This window comes from Agelaius phoeniceus, chromosome 21, assembly GCF_051311805.1.
Source record: "Agelaius phoeniceus isolate bAgePho1 chromosome 21, bAgePho1.hap1, whole genome shotgun sequence".
Classification (NCBI taxonomy): Eukaryota; Metazoa; Chordata; class Aves; order Passeriformes; family Icteridae; genus Agelaius; species Agelaius phoeniceus.
Window position 1 is genome coordinate 6,721,458 of NC_135285.1, and position 22,103 is coordinate 6,743,560.

Consider the following 22,103-nt stretch of genomic DNA (forward strand, 5'->3'; position numbering starts at 1 on the left):
CTGTCAGTGTGAAGCCATTCCTGCCTGTCCTGTCCCTTCATGACCTTGTCCAAAGTCCCTCTCCAGCTCTCCTGGAGCCCCTTTAGGCACTGGAAGGGGCTCTAAGGTATTCACAGAGCCTTCTCTTCCTCGGGCTGAACAAACCCCGCCCTCAGCCTGAACATCCTGAGCTGAAAGTGACCCACAGCGATCCGACTCCTCCACGTGGGGAACAAACCCCTCTTCATCTGGGGAGCCCAGGGGCTGGAAAATGCTTCTACAACTGGAGGTGTTGATGTCCCACCAAGGTCACCCCCAGACGCTGAGCTCAGCCTCACTCCAGGCTCCGTGTTCCCACCGCCACCTCCTCTTCTCCTCATCCCCTTCTCCGCATCACCCCCCCAAGCAGGACCCCGATTCCCGACATTTCCCTCCGAGCGTTTCCGCCGATCCCCGCGGGGCGGCTCGGGGGCGGGGGGGGGGTTTGGAATCCCCCTCCCTCCGGGGTCCTCCCGCCTTTGGCAGCGGCGGGGCCGTGCCGGAGCCCCCTCCCCATCACCATCCCCATGGCGCTCCCGCAGCGCGGGGCGGGGCGCGCCGCCCCCCCGCCCCTCCGCGCCCCCGCGGCCGCTCCGCGCCCGGCGGCGGAGGGCGGGGAGGGCGCGTGGAGCCGGGGACACGCACACGGACACGGACACGCACACGGACACGGACACGCACACGGACACGCACACGCAGCGCGGCCCCGCAGCGCGGCTCTGCGGCCAAACCCCGCCAACAAAGACCCCTCCGCCCCCCTCGCCGCCGCCCCCCCGGGATGTAGCCGGGCCGGGAGCCCCAGCGAGGCAGCGGCCCCGCCGCTCCGTGCCCCGCAGCGAGGCCAGGAGGCGGCGGGCTCACAGGCGCTGCCGCCACCATGGGCAAATCCAACAGCAAGTTGAAGCCTGAAGTTGTGGAAGAGCTGACCAGGAAAACGTACTGTGAGTGCCCGGGGGCTGCCGGGGGGATGCCGGGGGTGCGATGGGATCCGCGCTGCCGCCGGGTCGGTGCCGCGGCGAGCGGCGGCTCCTGCGGGGCCGCTCCCGGGGAGGGCGCAGGCTCGGCCGGGCTTTGTTGGAAGAATTCAGGGATTGGCCTGGGAGGAGGAAAAAACCCATAAGGCAGCAGAGACACGGAGAGGGGCAGCGAGCCAGGGGAACGCGCTGTTTTTTTACAAAAACCATCGTCCGTGGCCTATTTCTGAGCCTCCGGGAACGGCGGGGCCAGGGCCGCATCCTGCCCGCCCGCGGCGCCCAGCGGAGCATCGCGCCCTCCCTCGCCGCCCCCCGGCCCTGCCCCGAGCATCCTTCCCCGGCTGCCCGGGCCCCGGTAGCCAGGGCCCGCCGCGGGGGTTGTGGTGCCCGCGCTGCCTCCCCGGAGCCCGGCAGCAGCTCCCGGAGCAGGGTGCCGAGCCTCTGGGTGCCTTCCAAAGTTTGGGTGCGTAACTTGGAGGGGTTCCCTTTGTTATTGCGCTCTGAAGTGGAGAGAAGAGCCCGACACGGGCGAGTTCGATATTTATCTGAGTATCTCAGTATCGGTTTAATAACCTGATTTTCTGAACGAGTGGCTTTCCCGTCTGGACCTCCACCGTAATCTAATTAACGTGGCTGGTGCCTCAGCCATCCAGTTTTAGAAAAATCATTTTTTTTCATGAAGGATGCACAAAGGAAACAAAGGCTTTGGTGGATTAAGTTTGCCTCCCCGCTTGCAGGTCGCAGATATTCCCCAAACGTGCAGCAGACCTGCGAGCTCTCCCCTCTGTCATTGCTGCAGTCCCACGGCAGCGCTTACCCAAAAAGGCAATAGATTAGGATGCAGCAAGTTCTCCCATATGGAGAAGAGGCAATTCTGGTGCATTGCACAACCCTACACGCGGGGCTGCTCTCTGCCTGGCACCGCCGGCGGGAGGAGGGCAGGTGCCGGGGGCATGTCCGCAGTGCCAAGCGGGGCGTGATGGGAGGAGAGGTTGGGGTACCCTGGCTGGGCTTCCTCAAAGTGCTCGGGGGGAGGGAGCCGTGAGAAGGCGGCGGTGCCAGGTGGGCACAGCCCCCGCTGGAGCTGAGCTGGGTTTGGTGTCCTCACTGCAGCTGTCGCCCACGGCGAGTGCAGCCGCGCCGGGCCAGGTGCCGGCAGTGCTGTGCTGCAATCCCCGCTCCCTGTGCGGCCGCTGTGCCGAGCTGGTCTCCGATGGAGAGGGATCTGGGAACTGCCAGCCCCAGCACAGCCCTGTCTGCTGGGGATCTCCTGTGTGCTGGCCTTTCTGCACACCTGGGGCGGCTCCCCTGCCCAGGAAGGTGCTGACACAGGGCACACAGGCAGTGGTGCCCCATGTATCACTTGCAGCCAAAGCCAGTCAAACACAGCACTGGTGAAACCAACATCTTTGGGCACAGGGATGGCTCTTTGCTGGATAAGGCCAGCAGGTCGTTGCTTTTTTGAATCACTTCATTCTCAACTTTCTGCTCCTCTCTTCTGGGTGCCCTCCCCTTTCTACTGCACCCTTTCCAAGAAAGACTGTGGTCCTCTGATCCCTCCCTCAATGAGTTTCCAGTCTGTCTGGAGCTTTGCCTGCCTGCTCTGGACCTCTCACTGCCTCTTTTTAAGGATTCCTGTACCTGTGCAGCTGAGGCAGCAGCACCCAGCAGCACATGGCCTTTTGCATGGCTGGAGTCTGGTGCAGCATCCCAACGTGCCCCAGCAGTATGTGGCTGGTGTGTGGTGCCTGTCAGGGAGAGCTGTCACTGATTCCAGGGCCTGTTGTTGAGCTCTGCTCATTCCACCTCTTGTCTCTGGGATTAATTACTTTTGCTGTGAGCCTCTGCCCCTTCTCTGCAGCTGTCAAGGCAAGCGTGCATTCCCTTGTCTGGTGAAGGCTTTGCAGGGCCCTCCCAGGCACGGCTGAGAGCCTCTGGTTTATCTTCAGACCATGGGAGACTGGATAGATACCAATTTCCTTCTGTGTTTTGGGGAAGCCAGGCAGAGGAGAGGCAGGTAGGAGGGCAGGGCTGTGCTGAGTACAGTGGGAGGAACTGATCCAGGCCCCTGTGCTGTGGCTGGTGGAACAGCTGGAGCAGGGGACACACAGATCCATGGCCTGCTCAAGAATTTCTGGGGGCCTGCTTGGAAAAGGTTTTGTTTTCCCACAGCATGTTGGTATTTAGGCTCATTTCTGGCAGACACGAGAGCATCCCTGGCCTGTGCTGCCTGTCCCATGTCCTGCCACATTGCTGAGCAAGTGCTGTCCCTGCCTTGTGTGTGGTGCTGCTCCTGCTGGTGCTACAGCACATCTGGGCAGATGTCTCTAGCAGCCCAAACTGATGGGAGCCTGCATTTGTCTCAGGGAGGTTCCTGTGGCAGCGTGGGCTGTGCCTGTGGTACGTGAGGGCTTCTCCCACGCTGGGATTTCCTTCCATTGCATCATTTTCTGTTTGTATGGATTTCCACACAAAACAAAGCAAATACCAAAAAGCCCCCTCTCAGTTCTGCAGGATCAGAGGGAAATGTCACTCCCTCTCTCTGACCCACATGGTTTTTCTGCTAATTTATCTCATCCATGGGACACAGAGGATATCTGCTTCCCCTGGTGCTCCTCAGTGCCTGGTGGCTTCTTGTGTCCCTTGTCCCCTCTGAGCTCTCCATCCCCTATTTGTGGTGTTTCTCTGGCCTTGCCTCAGCTGCAGCAATCCTGGGAAGAGCAGGAGGTGGGAGCAGCCAGGAGAGGAGCAGGGGAAGGCTCAGGTGCCAGGGCAGCTGTGGGCAGGGAGGTTGAGCTGAGGATACTGCAGGGCAGCCATCAGCGGCCTCTGTGAGCTGTGAGAAATGTTTTCCTGTGTGCATTCAGAGCAGGTCGTCCCAGGCCCTGCTGGGAGCTGGACATGGAAAGGCAGGAGCCTGGAAACCTCATCCCTTGGCTCCCCTCCCCACTCTGCTCCTGACTTCCAGTGCTGGGGGCCAGATTTTAATGGCACTTGGACACCTAAAGGCGCAGAAGGGCTTCTTTGAAGGGCTGGCTGCCCAAGTCCTGTTGGGTTGGACCCATCTCCGTGTGCCTTTCTGTGTCTCTGGGCACCTGAGTGCCCAGGAATACCTGGCAATGCCAAGCTCCACTGTCTGCCAGGCTGCAGGGCTGTTTAACCCTCCTTGGAGACCAGGCTGGTGCCACACAGGAGCATGCAGGAGAAGTCAATGTGGAGTGATAATAATACTGAATAATAAACTATGTAATTCTTTGTGCTTTCATAGACATTAAAAAGTGCTTGATAATAATTAATTTATGAATCCTTCTGATGCCTCTTTGGGGTAGCTCAGAGATGCAGTTTGCTGGTGTGTCCCAGGAGGTCCTGAGACTTGAAGGAACCACCATCCTCCCTGGATCACATCCTCTTCCATGGGGATTTAAACCTGAGCTTAACTTGGGCCAGGTGCTCACGGCTTAAGGCCACAATGGTATTTGGGATTGTGTTTAAGAACCTTGTGGGGCCATGGTCAGAGGGTTCTGCTCAGCTGGAGATTTATGAAGGTCCTGAGGTGTGGCTGCAGCCTGAATGAAGTTGTGGGAGCACAAAACATGTCCTGGGTGGAAAGGACTTGGTGTGGGGAGAGAAACTGGGAGAGAAACACAGTTCTGAATGTCCCTACTCACAGCAGGCCAGGAACCCTTAAAACCATGAAGCAGTCTTAAAAACGTGCACTTGTTTCAGAAGAGCACCTTTTAGCTCTTTTTTCCCAGTCATTTTGGGGAAGATTGGCTTTCAGGGTTCCCTTTACACAGCTGTTGCCCGTGTCCAGACCTAGCTGAGTGTTATTTTTGAGGCTGCAATAGCTGAGCAATCAGGCATGCTCAGAGCTCTGCCGGTGCAGCAGCGTGGCTCTGGGGCCAGGCTGGGGTCAGGATGGTTGGGGATGCTGCTCCTGGTGCTCCTGAGGCCACAGTGGGGCTCGGGTGAAGGTGTGGGAGCCATGGTGAGGGTGCCAAAATGACAGCCAGGCTGCAGAGTGGGTGCGAGGAAGATGCTCTTTTCCCAAGAACCGCATCCCACCCACTGTGATCTATTTTGTGGATTTTCAACTCACTCCAGCATCATCATTTTCTGCTCTTTCACAATAAGCCACAAAATTGGCTCCATTGCTCGACAGTAATGCAGGGAATTAAAGGGCATTAGTTTAAGAGCAAACTATAAACATACTGATTTGTAGTTACAGGGGAATATGGTGGCGGGTGGAATTCTCTGGGAAAGGAGAGGAAATTCTACGATTGCAGCAGTTTTCAGCCAGGAAAATGGATCGGTTCCTTGCTGGCTGAGCCAGGCTGGGGCTTTGCTCCATCGTGCCACCACAGTGCTGAGGAAATGTGCTGGCTGGGGCAGTGGGCAGGAGCAGAGGAGGGACCTTGGTAGCTCCCCCCACTGCTGCTGGTTTATTTTTAGCCTCCAAAGTGTTTGGCCCCAGGCTCTGGGTATCTCTGCCAGGTTGGTTTGTGTTGAAATCCCTCCTGTTGCTCATCCAGCAGAAAGCAGGGTGAGCTGGCCAGGTGGCCACAGACCCGTTACCCTCAGTGGCAAAGGCTGGGTGAAATTGTCACTGTGGGTGACTTTTAACAGGGCTTGGAGTGACAGGACAGGCAGGAATGGCTTCAAACTGACAGAGAGCAGGGTTAGATGGGATATCAGAAAGAAATTCTTCCCTGTGAGGGTGGTGAGGCCCTGGCACAGGTTGCCCAGAGAAGCTGTGGCTGCTCCATCCCTGGGAGTGTTCAAGGCTGGGTTGTTTGGGGCACTGGGGCAGAGCAAGGGGCAGGAGGTGCCAGAGGGATGCCCAGGGGCTGGAGTTTGTTTGGGGCCTGGTTTTGCTGCAGCCAGAGCTGTGAAGGGGTTTGCTGTGGTGCAGGTTCACTGCAAGATCGATGTGGACCTGCTGGGCTGCCTCTGGAGGACTCTGGTGCTCTGGAGGAATCTCCAGCTCCTTCTCCCAGGCAACCCCAACCTGCTCCCAGTGAATCCAACCCAGAGCATCCCACGTGCCCATGGACCTGGGGCTCCATAGGGAGATGCAAACAAAACAAGTTTTAGGGTTTCAGAAGCAAGTTTTGAGGAGTGCCTGCAGTCTCTGGGAGGTTCTTGCAGTGCCAGGGTGGGCAGGGGGAGCCATGACCGACACCCTGAGGGTTTCCTCTGCGGCAGAGCGGAGCAGCCGTCCCCGCCAGCCACGCTGGCTGCTGCTGCTGCTCCAGCATCACAAGAATCACATTTCATTTATCCCCTGACATGTTAATGGATCTGCTTAACCACTCTCCTGACCTTTGCTGCTGCCGCTATAATTAAGGTTGTGAAACAAGAAGCTCTGAAGGCATCAAAGGAAGCGGCTGCTCCAGGGAGGAGCCTCTGGGCACGCTCACTCTGATAGCAGGGTGACGTTTGGGGGGTTGCTTTGTTCCTCCTTCCCCTCCTTGTTCTCCTGGATCTTCCAGGGAGCTGGATGTAAGGGAAGCCAGGGTTCATGCCCTGGGCAGGGGTGGCCATGGGGGCTCAGCCCCAGGGCATGGTCTGTGCAATTCCATCACCATCGCTGCCATGGGCTCCCCAGCCTGGTGCTGCCAGCACAGGGCTCCCTCCCCACACCTCCTGCTGGAAGCAGGGCTGCCTGTGCTTCATCCACCTGTTTCTGCAGCATCTTCTGATCGATGGCTGGACCTGGTGGAGCTGCTCTGGGTCTCTGTGTGCCCCCTCAGTGCACAGTGATGCCTGCAAGAGACCGGGAGGGCAGCGGAGGTGGCCCTGCTGCCAGCAAGGCTTTGCCTTGAGCATCCTCCTGACCTTCCCATGGCTCCAGGGAGTGATGGCTGAGCCAGAGGCACTTCCTTCCTACTGCCCACACTGGTCTAGAGGGGAGTTTTCTCCCCTGGCCAGGGCAGGAATTGTTCCTTGGGTTGGAGATGGCACCTTGGAGTGCCAGAGCACACTGAGATCCCTGTGGCCAAGGGATGGATTTGAGCAGATGGCAGGACACAGCTGCCCCTGGATGGCTGGGCAGAGGGGCTGCTCCATCCCTGCTCCCAGCAGCACTGGGAACCCTCTGCCCCTCCAGGCATTGCTGTGTTGGCTCGTGGGGAAGCTGGGATTCAACCCTGGGATAGACCTGCCCCAGCCACCAGCTCCTGCTGTGGGGGTGCTTCAGCCTGATTCATCATTTCCAAATGAAGGCACTGTCTTTGCCCTTCCTCTCCTGCCTTTTCTTCAAAGAACAACTTCTGCTTTTTTCCTAAACCCAATTTCCAAAGCCTAATGTCGGGCCCTTAAATATTTAATAAAGTCTAAAAAGGATTTCAGCTGCATATTGGCTTTCCTGTTGGTACCGGCCCCGGGGGAGATGAGAGCTGCTCATGGACCTGTTTATCCAGCCTGGGAGCAAGGCAGACCACTAATGGCAATGCTGGTGAGGAGGGTGCCAAACACTGGTGCTGCTGTGAGCATTGCTCCGTGGCCCAGAGTAACAAATGACACCAATAACTCTGTCAGGCTCGAGCTCAAATGTCTTGGAGGCTGTCGAGGTGCTGGTGATGCCTGTGTCTGATGGGGAGAGAAAAGCTGGGATGGGGATGTCCCACTGTGACAGGCAGGCAGCCCTGGCTGTGTTGGGGGCTGCTCCCAAATCCCTTGGGGATGTTGCAGGGATGAGCTCCCACACAGGGACACCCCGGTGTGTGGGTGATATCCCAGGAGCAGGGATGGGCACGGGGTGAGCTGGGGAAGCAGTGGCTGGGGCAAGCTGGGAGCAGAAGAAAATGACATCAGTCACATTCCAGCAACAGCTGTTTGCATGGGGGTGACCCTGGTGCCACAGTCATGTTTTACTGCCTCTGCCCCAGAGCTGTCCATGGCAGCAGGAGCAAAGCCCAGCCAGGGGTGGTGTGGTGGCCCCAGAGCCGGCAGAGATCACAGGACTAGGACATCATTAAGGAATTCAACCTGAATTTTAAGGAGACCACATCATCACGACCAAACTACCCAAATTTCCGAAGTGCTGATGTGTGGTGTATCCTAAAAGTTACTGTCATCAAACAGGGACCTGAGTGAGCTCTGAGTGCCCCAGGATGGGCTGATGGACAGTCCCAGGAGAGGACTGAGCCCGTGGCAGCCTGCAAGAGTTCACCCCTTCCCTCCACCACCGTGCAGCTCCCGTGGGCACTGGGCTCTGTGCTGGGGCTTGGTGCTGGAACTGGGGCAGGGCACTGGGAGGAACCTCGTGCCAATGCTCAGCTGTCCCTGAGTGCTTCCCCCTGACTGCCCAAACTGCACAGAGCCACCTGACAGCCCAGGCTGCCAGAGGTGACCCCAGCCAGGCCTGGCATGCAGGGCATTTTGCTCTCTCTGCAGGGAGGTGCCCCAAACCAGACAATTTTGGGGGCTGGATGAAGTCCCCAGTGCTGCACTCACCTGCAACTGCGGCTGCCGTGCTCTTGGCTGAGTGATTTGTAGGGACAAGGCCTGGAATTGGGGAATGGCCCCTGGGGCTGGGATGTGTTTGGCCCAGGGAACTCACTCTGCAGAGCCAGGGCTGGCCCTGGGTCCCTGTGTCCAAACCGACGGGACCTCGCTGTGTCCCTGCTTGCAGGTGTGAAATCTGCACCGAGTGCCTGCTGTGCCGAGCTCTGGTCACTCTGAGGGACCAGAGGCGAATTCTGCAGGGGCTGCTCAGACCCTGATGCTGGCTCTGTGATCCCGGGGCTGGAGTGCAGCCGGGTGAGCACGCACACGCAGCCGGGCCGGGCGGGAGGGAGCGGGGCGCTCCTAATGGGTCAATATTAACATTGGGATGGTGCTGAGAGTGCAGTTCGTGTCAGATTGACGCTCAGAAAATTCTTAAATGTGTGTTTCGGCGGGACGAGGGGCGGAGTGCGTTGGGCATGAACTGCAGCGTGTGCGGGGCTCAGCCCGCAGCTCCCGGGGGTTTTACCCGTGAGGAGCCGCATGAGCACCCCGGGCTCATCAGCATCGGCCCGATTGATTCACGCATGGGCGCCCAATTAACACACACATGAGCGCACAATTAATAATTTGCATACGAGCACCCAGCTGGATTTATGCATGGCTGCCCAGCGAATTCCCGCTGGATCGCTCCGTGCATGAGCGCCCCGGCTGTTGATGCATGAGTGCCCAATTAATTGGCGCACGTGGCTGCAATTAGCTCACGCCTGAATGTCCAATTAATTCATGCATGAGCACCTGATGCACTCACACCTGAGTGCCCAATTAGTACGTGCACAAGTGTGTTATCTCCTAATTACACTAATTTACACATGAGTGCCCAATTAGCTCACGCAGGAGTGCCCAGCGAACGGACGTGCGACTGCTGAATTAATCCGTGCATGAGCGCTCCGGGAATTCATGAATGCCCAAAAAAATGGATGCATGAGCCCCCAGCTGGTTCGTGCATGAGCAGCCCTTGCACTCTCGCTGCAGCACCCGGGCAGTTCATGCATGAGCACCCAATTAGTTCACCTAGAAGCACCCACATAATTTATGCACGAGTGCCCAATTAGTCCACGCATGATCTCCCGCTCTGTTTTTGCATGAGTGCCCCTCTGGCTCAGGCATGGGTACCCACTTAGTTCGTGCATAAATGCCCCATTCCTTCACGCCTGAGCACCCATTGTGGGTGTTTAATTTCCCCCGGCCTGGGCACTGCTCTGAGCACCCAGAGCCGGTTTAGGCAGCCCCAAACCCGACGGGAGCCCCATCCTGGGGTGGTGCTCCGGCTCCCCCAGACTGGGATGCCCGGGGACCCTGTGAAGGAGCCACAGCAGATCCCCGGGGGAAATCAATGCCCCGGGACTGCCCCTGCCATGACCCAGTGTGCGGTGCTGGCACAGCCCATGAGCTGGCATAGTTGCAGTGCCCTGTGGTGGTGAGGGAAGCACTTTGTGCCTGGAAATAATTAACCGGTTTCTCTGATAAGGCTGCGGTGCCCACGGCCCCGCGGGATCAGGGGGGCAGCTGGGGCAAGGGGGGACGTGTGGGGGCTCGGGGGAGACTCCTCACTGCTGCTGCGTGGGGACGGTGCTTGCTGAGCCTTCGGGAAGCCAAACCTGCGCCAGCACAGGGCCGTGCCCTTGGTTTTGGCACACGGGGCTGAGCCGAGTGTGCACAGCCCTGCTCAGGGTCCAACCCTGCGGCCGCGGCCAAACCCCTGCCCTGCACACAGGGGAAGGGATGTCAGCACAAACCAAGCCCCTGGGGGGCTAAAACATCACATCACCTCATACATCCCACCGTGACCAGGGGTTCCTGAACCATTTGAATCCAGGTTCCTCCCGCCGCGGTCCAGCGAGCTCCCTGCGGCAGGGCGACGGATGGGGATTTGCAGTCCCGGGTCCCTCCTCTCCTCTCCTCTCTGCCTGGAAAACACAAATTAACAGGCTTGAGCACTGATTAACCAGAGCTGATTCTTGCTGCAGTGGCAGCTGGGCGGTGGGAGGAGAGGGGGCCCGCGGAGGGCGGGTGGTGACGGAGCTGTCACTCCTCGCCTGTGCCCCTGCGATTGATGGAGAGGTGGGGGGGAGACTCAGGTACCGGCAGCTGCGGGGAGGGGGCTGGGGGCTGCTCCGAGGCTCTGCCCCTCTGCGCTGTGTGAGAGACGCCGAAACCTCCCCCCCTGAGGTGGGATAGGAAAGGAACCGCCCGGCGAAGAGAGAGGGCCCTTGGAGGGGGTTTGGCCGTGTGCGGCAGCTCCTGAGCTGCTCTGGGTGCCTGTCCCTGTCCCCGCTCCTGCCCTCACAGTCCCGCTCCCTCCCGTTCTTTGCCCGGTGCCGCCGCTGCCGAGCGGGGCTGAGCGCTCGGGCCGGCGCCTGCGGGGCGGCGCTGGGGCTCCCGGCTCGGCGATGCCTCTTCCAGAGCTGCGCTTCATAACAAACGATAACGCTCTGCCTTTATTTAGCGCCTTTCATCCCCGAGGAGCCCGGGGCACGCTGCTACTAACGAGCTGCTACGTGCATTATTTATAGCCCGACCCGGAGGGCCCCGGAGCGCGGCACGGCGGCAGAGCCCGGCCCTGGCTCGGGTGGGACCCGGCCCTGGCTCGGGTGGGACCCGGCCCTGCTCCGGTGGGGGGCTCTGGGGGGCTGCTGTGGGTCACCTCCTTGTTCTGGGGGATCGGGGGTGCACCTGGCCGAGGTTTATATGGCTGAGAATTGATGTGTGTGGGCTCAGCAGTGATCGGTGCCGCGGGAGGGAAATGCAGCACAGGGAGTGCCTGTGAGCCCGGCTGGGCAATGCAGGGCAGAGGGACAGCCCTGTCCCCGCCCTGTCCCCGCTCTGTGTCCTCTGTCCCCAGCCTCGGGACAGCCACGCACGCAGCAGCGTCTCCCCAAGGCTTTTGTGGCTGCACATCGGGCATCAGCATTCCTAATCGGTGCCACTCGGAGTGTGACCCCAGCAGGGTCGGAGTGGCTGGGAGGTGGCAGCCGGGAGGTCCTGGATCCATCGCGGCAGGTGCAGGGGGCAGGTACTGCTCAGCCACTGCCCCAGGGCTGGGTGTTCCTGCCCTGGGAACGCTCTTCCCCTGCTCAGACGGGAGGTTTGGTGGCAGTGGAGGGGCGAACCCAGAGCTGGGTGATTTTCCAAGGGCTGGGAGATGAGGCCACGCTCCCGACAAACCCCACGGATTCCCCAGCACACAAAGCTGGAGGAGAGGCAGCGGTGCCAGTGTGCTGGGGGAAGGATGGGGCTCCGTGTGGCTCCATGCCAGGATGCACATTAACAATTCCCTCCTCGGGAGCCCTGCGCTGATTCCCAGCCTGGCACCTGAACGGTTCCCCCCGTCGGAAAAGCCTCTCCTGGGAGCATCACACATCTCCTGCGGCACGAGGGGAGCTGGCTCCGGCCCTCCCTCCCGAGCTGTCATTACCAGCATCTCTCCCGAACTAAAAAAAGCACCAATTTCTTAATTGTTTCCTGCTGGAGTTGAAAGGCAGCTCCCGGGCCCAAAATAGCACGGTGGGGGAAAAGCAGCCGAACAAGAGAGAGCAGAAGGCGATTTGCCTGGAGGGGCTGAGCCGAGCTCTGACTGCAGCCCCGGCTGCTGCTGCCGTGCGTTTTGCCTGCCCTGAGGGCTCACCCTCATCCTCCTCCTTCCACCTGCCCTCCTTGGTGCTCGTGGGTGCTTGGGCCTGCAGAGCTGGTGCCTGGGGCATCCCCTGGGCATCCTCAGGGTGGAGGTCGCGCTGTTGTCTCAATGCAGGTGTGTGCAGGGAGGTCTGTTCCTGCTGGAGATGTCACTCAGCATCTCTCTTTTGAATGGATGCTTCTGTGCAACCTTTCTTGGGTTTTTTTGGGGATGGGGAAATCTCTTGGAACTGCTGTGATTGATGTTTTAACCCACCCCAGCTTGGCTGCTGGATGCAGCGTGTCCTTCCTGCCTCCCTCCTGCCGAGAGACTGCTGTGTGCCCAAACCAAACAGCCTCCAAATCCCTCCTGTGACACTGCCAAAGCCCTCCACGTCCTCCATCCCAGATGCTGAGCATCCCTGTGCCTGTGTCTCCTCTCCTGGGGAGCTGCTGTCCAACACTCCGTGGTGCTACAGTGGGTGCTGCTTTGGCTGAACCCCAGGGGAAATGGGGAATTCAAGGCTCTGTCCCTCCAGCAACCCCTGTGCTGGGATGGAGGGACCCTCCAACGCATGGGGACAGCCTTGGGCATCGAAATTCCTGCTGGCAGGGGTGCTGGAGCCAGAATCCAGCTGGTGGTGAGGTGGGGGCCGCTGTGTGCCCTCCCAGCCACCCCAGTGCCGCTGCCCCAGCCCTCACCTCGGAGCTCTGCACCTTCTGCCGGGCACGTTACAAATCTTCCTGATGGAAAATTGCTTTCTTTATTTTTCTTGCCATCCAAGGTAATTGGCATCTGTTGGTGTGGCTTCGCTCTCTATTTTTATCAGCCGTTTGCACATTGACATCTCCACTCGCCTCATTATCCCCGCGCCTTTCAGACCCGCGGCTCTTTTGTCGCTATTTAGATGCAAAGGAAATGACAAAAGAGGCCGTTCCCCCCTGTGCCCACCTGCTGGCACCTGGCTCCCCGCTGTGGGGAGGCTCAGGCACAGCTCCTGCACAGGGACACGCAGTGACAAGGGCCAGCCCCTGCCCAGCACCCCTCAGAGCCTTCCCTCTGCTGAGGACATTTTCCATCTCAGCAGCTTCACCCATGGCTGGGGACACTTGGGGCTGCCAGTGCTGTCTGTTGCTAGCTTGTTGTATTTTGGGGGTTTTTCCAGAGCCCTGTGTGCTGGGATGGGTTTGAGGATGTTTCTCCAGGGACATCTGGTACCTGGGGGATGCCAGCCCTGGGGCTGTGCCTGTGCCCACCTTCAGTGTGTCAGGGCCAGGCAAGTCCCTTCCCTGAGCCGCCTCCGGGCAGATGTTCTGCCAGATGTTTTCGGGCATGTTTTGGCTCTGGGAAGATGAGGCAGCAGGGCCAGATCCTCCCCAGGCATGATCAGCTTCTCCCCTTCATGTTCCTTCGTGGTTCTGCACTCCCTGAGCACAACGTAAAACATCTTGGGAGTCTCCCTGGTTTTTGGGCTCCCCAGCACCTGCAGCCTTGGCCCCATGGACCACCTGGGCTGGCCCAGGCTGTGCCTCAAAAGCAGTTTCTGCCACATGGGGAAAATTTGGCAGCTCATGGAGCCAGTGAGCCCTGGGACATTCCCCAGGGAATTCATTGTTGGGAGCCCCAGAGCATTCCCCAGGGAATTCTCTGATGGGCAGTGCAGAGGTGCAGCTGTCACTGCAAAAGCACTAAATTTCTGTCTCTTTTTTTCTCTTTTCTCCTGTTTTCTCTCGCAGTCACAGAGAAGGAGGTGCAGCAGTGGTGAGTGCCCTTCCTGGTGGTGAGCTGGCTGGGGCATGGGGCTGTGGGCAGGGGACAGGAGCTGGTGGCACTCAGCCACCCCACTGCCTGGGCAGGGCGGGACATGCTGGAGGTGTGGGCAGGTGCACCTGCATTGGGGTGCAGGTGCTGCCTCACACAGGGGAGAGCAGAAAATAGAGGGGTTTTCCTTGCACACCCTGCACAGGGGCTGGGTTCTAGTGGCTCTTCCCTCCCCATGTGAGCAGCCAAAGAGCGTGGGGACATGGGGACTGTCCAGCTGGTGACCTGGTGCAGGAGGCTGGTGCTGTCCCTTTGGCAGCAGAGGCTGTCAGGGGTAGGATCCACAGTTTCTCACCAGCACCACGCTCTCACTCTGTCCCCTCCGCCCCACCGAACACAGCGCCCTAGAAAAGCCACTGCTTCCCTTTCATCTCCCTATCCCACCAGTCAAGGTTTGCTTTCTTTATGTCTCTCTCTCCTCCTTCCCCCCCACCCGGTGAGTCATAGCTGCAGCAGATGAAGAAGATGTCACCGCCACTTCGCTTTCCCACCTCGCCACCCCCTTCCCCTCCTCCTCCAGCCCTTGTCCCGCTGCAGCGGGCGCCTGACAGATCTGGGCGAGGTGTTGCATAATATCCACGTACCCCACGTGCTGCCCATGTGGTCCCACATGCTCCCTTCGTGCTCTCTGCGTGGTGCCCACACCCACAGAGCCACCGAGCCCCTTCCCTCTGGCTCAGCTGCACTTTCCAGCAGCCAGGTCCAGCCTGGAGCTGGCACCGAGGGCTTTTTGGGGTGGTAAAGCATTGATGGGTTTTGGAAGTGACCTGGGCTGTGCCATCTGAGGACACAGGAACCTCGCTGTGTGCTCCAGCTCCTCTGAGCAGCTTTCATTTGTGGTTGTGCAAAAATTATCACAGAATATCCTGAGTTGAAGGGACTCACAAGCATCAGCATAAATCCAACTCCCGGTCCTGCACATCCCAAGAATCCCATGTGCCTGCAAGAGTTGTCCAAACACTCCTTGACCTCTGGCAGGCTTCCCTGGGGAGCCTGTTCCAGTGGCCAAGCACCCTCACAGAACTCAGTGGTCACTGTGCCATTGTTTTTTGCCAGGGCACGGCTGCAGCGTGGCATCAGTGCCAGTCCTGGCTGGGCATTGTGTCCCTGTCACCTCCCATGTCCCAGTGTTCAACACCAGCCTGGCTGTGGCCCCTGTGGGCTGGCAGCAGGCTGGGGCAGTGCAGTGGGCATCACTTGGTGTCACTGGTGCCACTCACTGCTTGTCCCCTCTGCCACCCTCACTGTGGTGCCCACAGGGCTGGGATGCTGTGGGTGGCTGATGGGAGAGACACAGGGACCACCTGGGGACCTTCCCAGCTCCTGCCCATTGCAGCACTGGGGAGAGCCTCCCAAATCAGTGGGGAGGCCCTCCTGGGCCCATGCTGTGCCCTCCATCCTCAGGTACAAGGGCTTTATCAAGGACTGTCCCAGCGGGCAGCTCGATGCCGCTGGCTTCCAGAAGATCTACAAGCAGTTCTTCCCCTTCGGAGACCCAACCAAATTTGCCACCTTTGTTTTCAATGTCTTCGATGAGAACAAAGTAAGTCTGGGATCCAGAGGCTGGGTCCAGTGGGGTCAGGGCTGGGCTTGTGGTGATGGTGGGATGGGTTTGGGATGTGTCTGCCTGGCACTGGAAGAGCAGAATATTCCAGTGTTTTCCACCATGCTGGGGCGTGAAATTGCAGCGGCACAGCTGGAGCAAGTCCCTGTGCTTATTTCAGCTGGGGAGAATCATGTGTGGGGAAGGGCAATGGAGTGGCAAAGCCGGAAAGGAGAAGTGGTGTTCTGGTGTTCTGACAAAAGCCCATTCCTGTGGTGCCCCCTGCATTCCAGAGCTGCTCCTGCTGGGATGTTCTGAGCGCTGGATCGCAGTGCTGGGGATAAACGTGCATCACTCCTCCCTCCCTGCTGCCTTTTAGGATGTGCCCCCCAGAGGGGATCCATGGGCAGGGAGGGCTTTGCTGGGCAGGAGTGGCTGCAGCAGCCTGACCCCTCCTTTCCTTTGCTCGCCCAGGATGGGAGGATCGAGTTCTCAGAGTTCATCCAGGCGCTGTCAGTCACCTCCCGGGGCACGCTGGACGAGAAGCTGAGGTGTAAGTGCTGCCCGGGGGCTGCTGGTGGGCTCAGCCCCACCAGGGTGCTGGGATGTGTGTCCAGGGTGGGGCCACAGTCCCAGCCCCTCGGGGCTGCTCTGTCTCACAGGGGCATTCAAGCTGTATGACCTGGACAATGATGGATACATCACGAGGAATGAGATGCTGGACATTGTGGATGCCATTTATCAGATGGTGGTAAGAGGGGCAGGGGGGGCACGGGGCAAGCAGTGCCTGCTGGGCTGGAGCTCAGCTCTGTGGGAATGCTGAAACAAACACCCCCAGTTCCTTCCTTGGCCTTTTTTGGTGGGGGGCTGTGGCCATGGTGGCCGTCATGGCCATGGCAGTGTCTGGATCTGGCTGCTGAGGGTGGTTCTGGTGCCAGTGTTGTCCCCTTGCACCTGTCCTGATGTGTGTGGGGACAATCCTCGCCTGGGGACACCCTCCAGGCAGGGCACAGGTGGGTGTGTGACCTGGTCCTGTCCTGCTGCTGCAGGGGAACACAGTGGAGCTTCCTGAGGAGGAGAACACGCCAGAGAAGAGGGTGGATCGGATTTTTGCCATGATGGACAAGGTGAGGATGCTTGAAGGTTTTTCCCCTGTGGCCAAGGGATTTAGGAGGTGCTGTGGGTCCCTTTGCTGCATCTTGGCTCCTGCAGGTGCCTCCTTGTCCCACCAACACAAGATCTCAGCTGCTGCCAAGGTCACTGTGGGATACCCACATCCCTCTGGGATCCCTGCATCCATTTCAGGGTCACTGTGGGATACCCACATCCCTCTGGGATCCCTGCACCCATTTCAGGGTCACTGTGGGATACCCACATCCCTCTGGGATCCCTGTATCCATTTCAGGGTCACTGTGGGACACCCACATCCCTCTGGGATCCCTGCATCCATTTCAGGGTCACTGTGGGATACCCACATCCCTCTGGGATCCCTGCATCCATTTCAGGGTCTCCAGGGTGGCACTGTCCCCTCCATGGGTGACTCAGTGGGGAAACTGAGGCTGAGGCAGCGGAGTGGGGAGGGTGTGTGGGCTGGTGTGGACAGGCTGGATGCTCAGCTGGGTGGAGCAGTGCAGTAACAGGAGTGTTTTGCAGAATGCAGACGGGAAGCTGACGCTGCAGGAGTTTCAGGAGGGCTCCAAGGCCGACCCCTCCATCGTGCAGGCGCTCTCCCTCTACGATGGGCTCGTATAGTCCCGGGGCCGAGCGGCGGTGAGTGCAGCACTGGGGGCTCCAAACTCCCCATCCCACCTGCCCCAGCACAGGCAGCTGATTCTCCTCTGCTGAGGCACCAAAATGTGGAAATCCCTCCCAAATCCAGCCAGGGGGAATGTTGCCCCCATTCTGATGAGTTTCTCTCCGTATCACAGAGCCCCCTCAGACCTCATCCCATGGAGATGGAAATGTTTGCCCGCGGCACAGCTCGTGCCCTCACCGGCAGATGTGGCTGCACAGGAGGCAGGGAGGCAGCTGGCGTGCTGGGGGCATGGGGACACTCCAGAGACTGATTATATTAAATGGTTTATTTATCTTATATCTTATTATATTATGCCCTGGAGCTGGTTTGGCACGGCAGTGCCAGGGACACTGGTTCACAGCATCATACAGGTGCTGGGCTGAGCATCCCGTGGTCCTTGCTGTGCCCTGTGGAGCTGTGCAGAGTCCCTTGGAGTGTTTTTGCTCATCACAGTCCAGGAGTGCCTTGGGGGTGGGATGTTTTTAACCCCACTGGAGTTTCGAGATTTTCAATACCTATTCTGCTTCTGGCTTTGCCCTTCCAGCTGCGCTGAGATGGCCACAGGGAATTTCTGGCCATGCTTCTCACCCCGTTTCCCTTCTCCCCCCCTCTCCTGCAGATGCCTGGGGGAAGATGCTCTCCGTGCCATCCGACCACCGCCGTGCGAAGCTTGCCTGTCCCTCCCGGCCTCCCTTTCTGTCCTGCGAGCGAGGAGTGCCCTCAAAGCGCGAGCTCAGCCCCCTCTCTGCACTCTGAACCAGCCGCTGCCATTCGCCAAACTCCGCTTTTCCCAAACGCTCCCCGCGCCAGACCCGGGTCTGAGCGGCAGCGCAGAGCTCGGGGCCGGGGAGCGCTGGAGCATCGCCGCGGGCAGAGCCCCCTCCCGGCCTCCGGGCCCCTCTGCTCCCTTTTCCCCACATTTCCGGACGGGACCGCGGATGCGCCGGCGGGGAGGATCCCGAAGGTACCGGGGACGGCCGGGGAGGCACCGACGGCGATGGGGAACAGAGTCCTGGCGTCACCCACGACGCCGCTGACAGCCCGGCTCGGCTCACTAGGGATATATATTATATTATTATTTTATTTTTTCTGGTGAGACAGTATTGTGCTTTTTTGGTTTGGTTTGGTTTTGTTGGTTTTTTGGTTTTTTTTTTTCCCCCCTTCGGTGGAAAAAAGTGAGGCTTTTTTTTATATGCCTATCTCGACGATCGATATCCTTATTTATTTGTTGTAAATGTTGCTGCTGTGTTTTGTCTCTCGTGTGTGTGTCCACCCACCCAGGTGAGGATTTGTAAGGTTTACATGCTCGTACACTATTGCGGGGACCCGGGAGCCTGCAATAACAATGAAGCCAAAAATCTGCCTTCCCCCCTCTCCTCCCACCCCTCATATCCCAAGCTCCATGGGCTGGCTGCTGTTTGGAGGAGATGCTGTAGCTTCTTTTCCTCTCCCTGTTCCCGTGTTCCCTGCATTTTCCTGTTCACCCTTTGGGGGCTCAGTGAGGGCTCACTCAGCCCAGCCTCTGAGCAGACCAAGCTCCATCCCTCAGCTGGGCAGGGTGAGGAAACTGCTGGGCACCAGAACATCCCTATTTCCTTCATTCCCTTCATTTTCTCACTGCATGAAAAAGTATTAATGGAGCCCAGAGCTGGGTTTTGCTTTCAGGCAGATTCCTTTGCTGTGTTCTGCTTTGCAAACGGTGGGAAGCTCTTTGGTGTGCTGGAGGGGCAGCCTTGCTCTGCCTTGCTCTGTGCCCCCCTCCCAGCTGGGACAGGGTGACAGGGAGTGCCAGGCTGGGCTGAGCACAGCTCAGGGTGTCTCCTTACCCCACCACTCCCACAGGACGTGGGAGGTTTTGCTGTGACCCCAAACGGAGCCGCTTGCACCCGGCTTGGAGGAGGCAAAGGGCTGGGAATTTACACCTGGGGACACTGAGCTGCACCTCAGGCCTGCAGGGCCTCTCCAAACTCCATCAGCACCCAGCACCCCTCTGGGATGTGCTCCCAGCTCGGCCCCACCAGCACCCACACCGTGGGGCACAGTTGGCATCTCTGCTGGAGAAAGGAGAGATGTGAAAAGGAGAGATGTGAAAAGGAGAGATGTGAAAAGGAGAGATGTGCATTCCCTCAGGAGCAGAGTGCAAGAAGCTTTTGGGACCCCTAAAGCCACGCTGGGGCCTCACCCTTCCATCTCTGGCCCAGCTGATGGCAGCAGCATCTTCCCACCCAGCTGTGTCCCAGCTCCTGTGGCTAAGCCCAGACACAGGACTGTCCCCTGGCAGGGGAGGTGACATCTGCCTGTGGAGGACAGTGTGACAGCTGTCTCACCATGCAGGAGACAGGGAGGTGCCTCAGCATTCTCTGAATCCTCCTGGCATGGCAGGGACAGATGCCCCGGCCAAGGGATGCTGGTTCTTCACCATGCAGCCCCACTCCCCAGTTTTGGGATTTTGTGCTTGTGGTACTTCTTGATGCCCATAAAAAACCACCTCTCCCCGTCCCCAAGGAGACTGACCTCACATCCACGTGCAATATTTCTGCCTCTTCTGCAGTTCCTGCCCTGAGGATGCCCGTGTTTCACTGTGGGGGTGCTTCTGGAGGGTGTCCCTCACTCACTCCCATGGAAACCTCCTTCTCCTTGTTGCTCTGTGGCCAAAATGGAACTCTCTGGGGTAGGTTTTTGCAGTGCCTGCAACTTGTTGAATGCTCATCTGCCAGACTGGTCCCCTCCTGGTGCCAATCAATGTTCCCAATGAATGTGACACTGCTGTAATCACCTCTGCTGACGAATGATGGCCCCTGCCACGTTTGACATAATTCCCAGGCAAAGGCAAACCTCATTCACTCTGACACTGTTCCCATGGAAAGCCTTTAGTTTTTGGAGGGCCTGTCATGGGTTGAGCTCCATCAGTGCCCACAGATGTGTCCCCAGGGGCTCAGCCCTGCCAGGGCTCTTGGCACACTGAGCGTCCCTGAGCAAAATGTTTTGCCCCAGTGTTCCCCCTTGGCTGTGGATTTGGGGCCCTGGCTTGGAAGCTTCCAGTCCCACTTTTGGGGAGCACTGAGGGCCTCTGATTCCTCCTGACCACCCCCAGGATCTGCAGCCTCTTGGTATCACTGAGAATAAGGCTTGGAGCATCTTGTGCTTGGAAATGTCGGCCTTAACCTCCTCGTGCCTCAGTTTCCCCATCAGTGGAGTGGCTGGGGTGAGCCCTCCCCCTCTGAAAGCAGTTTGGGGTCTGTGCCCTGGCAAGCACCAGTGCTGGGTACGGCTCAGGACTGTGGGCACAGGGCTTGGCAGGACCCACCGGGCACCAGGCACTGCAGAGCACCAGGAACAGTGCATGGAGCACTGGGTTTGTCAGTGAGTCTTTAATTCCAGCCTTGTTTTACACCTGCTCACGATGGAACAGGCAGCAAGCCCTGGTTTGTCTCTGTTTGTACTTGGGTTCCTGGTGCCTGTCCAAAATAGAGCCCTGGCCATGGAAGGGGGCTCACAGCACAGCCAGGCAGAGGTGAGGCTCCAGCCCTGGTGACTGTGGCATGTGCCCCCTCTCATTTGTCCCTGTCAGTGTTGCCCCATTAAATGCCATGTCTGTACTTTCTTTTCACTTTTCTGTCTGTGTGCTGACTGTTGCTGCTTTGTGTCCGTCTTTCCTTGAGCTCTGGGGCTGGGCTGGGCTGAGCTGTTTCCCCCAGAAGCAAGAACGTGGGAGGGGGCTCTGGGGACAAATTCCCCCCTGCCCTCTCCTCACAGCACAAACCAGGACCCAAGAGAGAGAGAAGGGAAGGGTTTTTTCCTCTGGAGCAGGCTGTTAATTAATGCAATTTATAACGAGACCAGGCTGGTCCCAGGAGCGCTCTCCACTGGGTGGGTGGAGGGGGGTGTTTGCTTATGGGGGACCCCAGACCCTGTTTGTGCCAGGTACCAGCTGCATCTCACCCTCCCTCACAGGAACAGATGCCTGTTGGTCCTTCCCATGCCATCAGGACACCACATTCCTGTTGGATGGAAGGCTGAGGCTGTGGCAATCCCAGCCCAGGCCACTGTTCCTCAGTGGGCAGGGATGCAGCTGCCCAGAGGGTGGAATTGTCTTGGAGTCTTGGGATGTGTATTTGAGCCCCACATGGAGCAGGGCTGGCTTTGAAGCAGGGCCAGGCATGGCGTGGGGGCAGCTGAAATCACTGGCAGAGCTGCCCCCTTGCCATGGATTTAGGGTTGGGGTCATTTGGGATGGGTGAGTGACCTGCAGCCAGCTCACTGTCCCCACCCAAGGAGGACACTGGGGGCATTTAGTGAGAGCATCTTTCACCTGTCCTCCCCAAGGGCATTGGAGAGGAGGGTCTGGCTGGGACAGCAGCGAGGGCTGAGGGCAAAGCAGGGAGCTGATGGCCCCATCAGTGCACAGTTTGGGGTGCAGCAGTTTTGGGGTCTCAGTTCCACGTTTCAGCCCTGCCTATTCCAGCAGCGCTGCAGCAAAATCATCCTTCCCTTCTCTCTCTGCTCCCGTGGCCAGCAGCCCTGGGCTGGGTGCCCACAGGGGTGAGCCCTGCCCAGGGGGTGGCTGAGCCCTGGGCTGGGAAGCAGCAGCTCCAGCAAAGAGCCTTGTTTGTGGAGATGAAGCCTGTGTGTGTCTCGGCTTGCATGCCCCGCTGCCTTGTCTTGAGATGAATTCAAGAGCAAACCAAGCAAATGAAACAGTTTAATAACAGAACAAAACAAAACCCAGGAACTTTGTGACAGTGGAAATAAAAGCTTAATGACAGTAACGAAGTGGCAGTGGTCTGTGATGTGCTGTGGGATATGGGGGGATCATGGGGGTCCCCA

The 22,103-nt window shown here is 58.8% G+C and overlaps 1 protein-coding gene across 1 annotated transcript; it reads left to right on the plus strand.

The window, feature by feature from the left end:
* The first annotated feature begins 567 nt into the window (after nt 1-567).
* NCS1 (neuronal calcium sensor 1) lies at nt 568-22,049 on the plus strand. The gene is made up of 8 exons (XM_054646259.2): nt 568-959; nt 13,854-13,878; nt 15,343-15,481; nt 15,956-16,034; nt 16,144-16,232; nt 16,531-16,608; nt 17,135-17,251; nt 17,896-22,049. The coding sequence occupies exons 1-7, from the start codon at nt 896-898 to the stop codon at nt 17,231-17,233; spliced, it is 573 nt and encodes a 190-aa protein (XP_054502234.1). The 5' UTR covers nt 568-895; the 3' UTR covers nt 17,234-17,251; nt 17,896-22,049.
* The last annotated feature ends 54 nt before the right edge of the window (nt 22,050-22,103 follow it).

Excerpts from the sequence above, each read along its gene's own strand:
- NCS1 (XM_054646259.2), top strand. The coding sequence starts at position 896 with ATGGGCAAATCCAACAGCAAGTTGAAGCCTGAAGTTGTGGAAGAGCTG. Across the intron at positions 16,233-16,530 it reads ATGCCATTTATCAGATGGTG|GGGAACACAGTGGAGCTTCC; the intron begins GTAAGAGGGGCA and ends CTGCTGCTGCAG. Across the intron at positions 16,609-17,134 it reads TTTTTGCCATGATGGACAAG|AATGCAGACGGGAAGCTGAC; the intron begins GTGAGGATGCTT and ends AGTGTTTTGCAG.